Source organism: Aplysia californica, unplaced genomic scaffold, assembly GCF_000002075.1.
Source record: "Aplysia californica isolate F4 #8 unplaced genomic scaffold, AplCal3.0 scaffold00444, whole genome shotgun sequence".
Taxonomy (NCBI): domain Eukaryota; kingdom Metazoa; phylum Mollusca; class Gastropoda; order Aplysiida; family Aplysiidae; genus Aplysia; species Aplysia californica.
Genome location: NW_004797714.1, coordinates 637,622 through 643,020, shown reverse-complemented (window position 1 = coordinate 643,020; position 5,399 = coordinate 637,622). Strand labels below are relative to the sequence as shown.

The 5,399-nt window shown below is 40.2% G+C and overlaps 1 protein-coding gene across 1 annotated transcript in view; it reads left to right on the top strand.

Annotated features, from left to right (window-relative positions):
* LOC101851664 (proline-rich extensin-like protein EPR1) overlaps positions 1-5,399 on the top strand; it is a gene marked incomplete at its 5' end in the record, with an annotated part of 55,798 nt that overhangs the window by 29,991 nt on the left and 20,408 nt on the right. Inside the window, 2 exon segments of the mRNA XM_035971491.1 lie at positions 1,637-1,726; positions 1,959-1,995. Of these exon segments, the coding sequence (XP_035827384.1) occupies positions 1,637-1,726; positions 1,959-1,995 (127 nt within the window).

Below are 5,399 nucleotides of genomic sequence, written 5' to 3'. Positions count from 1 at the left end.
GCAAACAAATTGTTCTTTCTGTTGTATCGAAATCATACGATTATTTGGAGTCGTTTTCAAGATATTAAAAAATCTGCATTCGTAAAAGCTTGTCATGTTGGGAAACTCAACATTTTTGAGTCATAATTCTCAAAACTAGGCACTGAGAAGATAGAACCTTGTAATTCTGAGATAACGAACTGTGGCAGCTGTTTCGACTGGCATGTTTTTAACGTACTCAGTACTTGGTCAACAAAATAATTAAATCATTCACCCCCTTAATTCCACGAGCAAATAAAATGTGCGTTTTTAAATCTTACGACATTTGGCTAATATCAAAGAGTCTACATTATGTACTATCTTTGCTAATATATCTCACACTTCATCGGGTTTACTGTATCAAACATTTCATTTATCGTAATAATTATTTCTCTTCGCAAACGAGGCTCATCTGATCGTATCAGGTCCCCTTTGCACGGAAATTCCATAAACAATATCCAGGTGACCTGAAAAATGTTTGTCCAAAATGAAAGCCGACAAAACCGTATGAATTTCGGTACAAACACCAACGTTTGCAGAAGTTTTAATGTGGGCCATCCATCCAGATTTATTCTGTATTAATAACACTATAATATGACATCCATCAACAAAGTTTCACTAATTATATCTTCCAGATACCCCCAATTTCGAGTAGGCTAAAGTACATTCTGATATATGGTAGGCATTGACACTGGTCGGGGGAAATCTGTTTCGCGCCTTCCATTGTGGTTTGTTTCAAATCTTGGATGCTTTCAAAACCCCTCCCCCCTCCTCACACTCCTTGTCGTTCCAATACATCAAATATTGAAAGTCCACAAAACAGCTTTGGAGTTATGACGAGCTGTCCTGCCTTGCTGGAAGTTCTTCTTCTATCTTGAACAAACAGTTCTAAGCTTCTCCAAAATTTGGATAGGATGATGAAGTATTGGTCACACTTCACCGAATCACGGACCACCGTAACCTTTTCAAGAGTGCGTTGTTTTTACAGGCTGCCTACCGTGTGTTACAATTCGAGTGATTAGAATTCGAGTTCTGTACTTGTATGGACCCAAAACGTTCAAAATTTGCTGCCCATTTCAAAATGAACCTTATGTTTGGAAAATTATGTTTGTTACAGGTATCTATCCTGTGTACCCGAGCAAATAATGCAAATGTAGATTTGGTAGATTTTGTTTGTTGATATATGTTCGGTGCAAAAGCATGCCGTACAGGGGTTAACAGTTTTATCATCTTACCTTTGTGCAACAGCAGTGAACTTGAAAAAAACCACCATAATCCTGATGGATGTTCTAGCTTTCGGTCGTTTTTTATTATGAATTGGATCGTAAACAAGAAATGTATTAATATTTATTTTAACGAACTTTTTTCTGGTCAGCTGGTATAATAATTTTTAAAATGTGTGCTGTATTTAATTATTAATTGGTGCATTTTAAAAATAGTTTCGTGTACTGATAGAAAAACAAACTGGTTGTCTTTAGCGATGTACCTGGTGTATTGTATTGAAAGCAATAATAAGATACTTACCCGAGCTGATCTCAGTATTCTCACAGCTATATAATCCACTTTAAAGAATGTTTGATAACACCTGATCTAAAGTACAGCTGCATTCTTTCCACAGAGACTCTGGTGACCCGTGTTACATCTACGAGTGTGTACCATGTCCTATAATGATGCCTAGTTGTCGCCCGGGATATACTACCTATGAAGAGTGAATAAAAGTCTTTCTATTATATTTCATATTTCTGTTTCATTTTCTCTCTAATTGCCGGAAAATTATTTTTTCATTATTTTTAGAGTTCAAAAGATTTGATACCATCGAATAAACATTAGCTAAAACAAACTTAGTTACATACAAGTTACAGTGTATACCCTTACCGCCCCCCTCCCCCAGACAACATCGTCTGTGTGTTATACTCAAACAACTATCCTTTATTTTGCAGGATCATCAGCGGTTGTGTGTTATATACCTGTATACCGGTGAGCAGAATTTTTCCAGGGTGATCAAAAAAACCCCCAAACTGAACAACTTCTTTTTCTAAATATCTCGCACAAAATTTGTACTAAAATGTTGTTATTGGAATAGATACAATTCGTTCAAAAGGAATTTGTTTGACATAAAATTCACAAAGAAGAAACATATTTTTGAAAACGGAAATGGCTTTTATAAAAACCACCTATAAATGCAAAATGAGCCAATTTAAAAGATATTGAAAGGGAAGTCATGAAATGGTTGGTTTGATTTTTTCCTTCCTTTTATATCTAAAAGCTAATTTTTCTATCACTGTAACCTTTAAACAATATATCTTTTCTATACAGATTTTAAATTTTTAAAAAATATTCTGGAATTCCTAAAATCAATGGTCTATATGTCCTCCTTTGGACTCGACACATTTTAACGCGTCGTTCGTAATGTTCAATGGTGGCCCCCCAAAAAGGATCCACTCAACTATGAGTACTCAAAGCCACATACATTGTACACTTTACAGTATGGAGCTGTCTCTAGAGACAGTATGGGGAGGGGTGAGGTTGCCCAGATAGACATCATTTGTGGAGTTGATATAACCTGAAAGGTGAATATGGGCTTTGCCAAGGAACCAAAATGTCATAGAGGAACTGTCCACGCATTTCAAGGCGATCATGGAATCATGAACACATTGCTATCATCTGATAGTACCGGTAAAATGGTACAGTCGTAGATGAAGATCTGCCTTGAGAATGCGGACAGTTGAGATGAAGGAAATACATTTCTGCAGTCATCGTCTACGGACAGACGTCTCATGGGGCTCATCTACGGAATTCTGCACCCAGGTGATGTTTAAAGGGGTGCGAACGGTGTATGTTTGACCTGAAATGGTCTGGGAATGTTTAGTTCTGATTCTGTACTGGTAGCCTACTAATGGGTAAACCATTTCCACCCTTGACATCAAGGAAAGCCTTAAGGGCACTTTAACATTATATCTGTACCTTGTGCGAAACTCCCGAAATCAGTTGAAGGTGAGGAAATGTTCAATACAAAAGATCTCTACTCTTTACTAATCTTAACCATGATCACAGTAGGCATAGGAAACTTGAGAAAAACTATCTGCAAAATTCTGTTGGTGTGTTAAACTACTGTAGTACGCAATACGGCTCAATCATTTGGACTTTTAGTGGTAGGCATAATGCGAACCAGTGCGCCATGCTACAAAAATGGGGACATAGCTGAAAATGGGTTGTTTTTTTTACGCGCTGTGTAAAACAAAATTATTCTCTGGATTTATCTAAAATGAATATCATACAACTTCCTTTTGATTTCCAATAGTTGTGTGCAATTTTGAAGCGTAAAACTTCAGTGTGGAGGAAAATATTAACAAAAAGAGTTGTACAATATTTTTTTTAGATCACCCTGTATTTTTGTTTTTTGTTATGTACCAGGCTGGACCATTGCTCATTTTCACTGGGAGGCTGATTCGGTGTTGGTTTTAAAACTGTCTAATATATCTGCTGGCCCATTCTCTGGTATGTCTCCGTGTATGTGTGTGTGTGTGTGTGTGTATGTGTGTGAGTGAATGCGTGTTTTTGCTTTGTTTTAATCCATGTCCTGGTTGATTAAGATGTTATTCGGCCGAAAAATTATTCAGTTCGAATTCCTTTTAGAGGAATGAAATAGTTTAATCTTTGCTACCATGCTTTTGTATGTGTATTTATCAAACAAAATATCCATCCCAAGTACCTTGGTGTACAACTGGACCGAAAGCTGTCTCTCAAAGAGCACTTAGGGGAGCTGACCAAGAAAGCCACCTCCAGACTAAACCTACTGAAACACCTTTCATCACTCAACTGGGGAGCTGACAAAGCAACCCTCCGACAACTTTATATAGGGTATGTCAGATCTGTGATTGACTACTCCCTACCACTACAATCCATAGCCAGCCAAAGCTCCCTGGCACAGCTTGACAGAGTACAGAACCAAGCACTCAGATTTGTTTTTGGCGCGATGAAGACCACGCCTACAAGTGCCTGCGAAATCCACACCAACAAAGAACCACTGGACCTCAGAAGAATGAGTGCTACACTCGAAACCTATGAAAGATTTGTGCGGCAAGAAGACACGAACAAAAACAGGAAAATGGCAGATGAGTGGGAACCGAAAACACGCACCCAGGAGACCTCCTTTATGCGAGAAGCAAAAAAACTACTTGAGGCGTTAGACCCATCAAAGAACAGAGAACCAAACACCAACATCAGCAGCGAACCTCCATATTGGCAGACACCAGAAATCACAATAAGGACGAGACTTCTAGACCCTTCTTGTGACAAGACCACACCAGAATAAATACTCAGAACTAGCGCCCTGGAGACAGTGGACTCGTATGCTGAAACTCCAATCCATGCATACACAGATGGGTCAGCAACAAACGCTACACGAAATGCTGGATACGGATCTACCATCAAATATCCAAACAACCTTGGAGAGAAGAAGCAGACCCAACTATTTGGCCCATGTGGAACATACAGCTCTAACTATGACGCAGAGAGAATCGCCATAATAAAGACCTTGGAACAGATCGCCCAAGACTTTTTTGAAGGTGCAATAACACTAGGGGATGTTGTTGTCTTCTCTGACTCAATGTCAGTACTCCAAGCCGTCGAAGGAGGAGGAGACTACAGCGGTGACGGGAACATCCTCAGCCTTGTAAAACAGATGGGCACTTCCTATTGCGTCCGGGTCACACTGCAGTGGGTGCCTGGTCATTCTGGAGACAATCTATCGAAGACTGGAGCTAGCCTGCCCCAGACAGACGCAACCGCCTCTTTACAGGCCTGCAGAGGGATCATCCAAGCCAAAAGCAGAGACGAGTGGCTAAACAGATGGGCCAACGCAGAAACAGGAAGATCTCTCTTCGGGTACATGGACAAACCCAACCCCGAAGACCCTTCAAATCTTTTATGTAGAGCCGACCAGACATTGATCTTCAGAGCCCGCACAGGACACTTACACACCAACAAGCACATAAACAGAATCGACCCCATGTGGGAACCCCATTGCAGACACTGTGGCTACCACGAGGAGACCGTTGAACATCTTCTCCTTTACTGCCCAAACCTGGCAGTTCTTCGACGCAGGCTCCTACACACACTTACAAACTTACAAAGCCTGCTGTACTCTGGCGTTGACCAGATGAGAAGGTTACTAGAGGAAGGCATTGCGCTGCCAAGAGCGAAATGCTCCCAGCTAAAGGGATTTGAAAACAACAACAACAACATCAAACAAAATTGATAACATCTCTCTTCTCTGTCTGTCTGTCTGTCTGTCTTTCTGTCTGTCTGTCTGTCTGTCTGTCTGTCTGTCTGTCTGTCTGTGTCTGTCTGTCTGTCTGTCTCTCTCTGTCTCTCTGTAC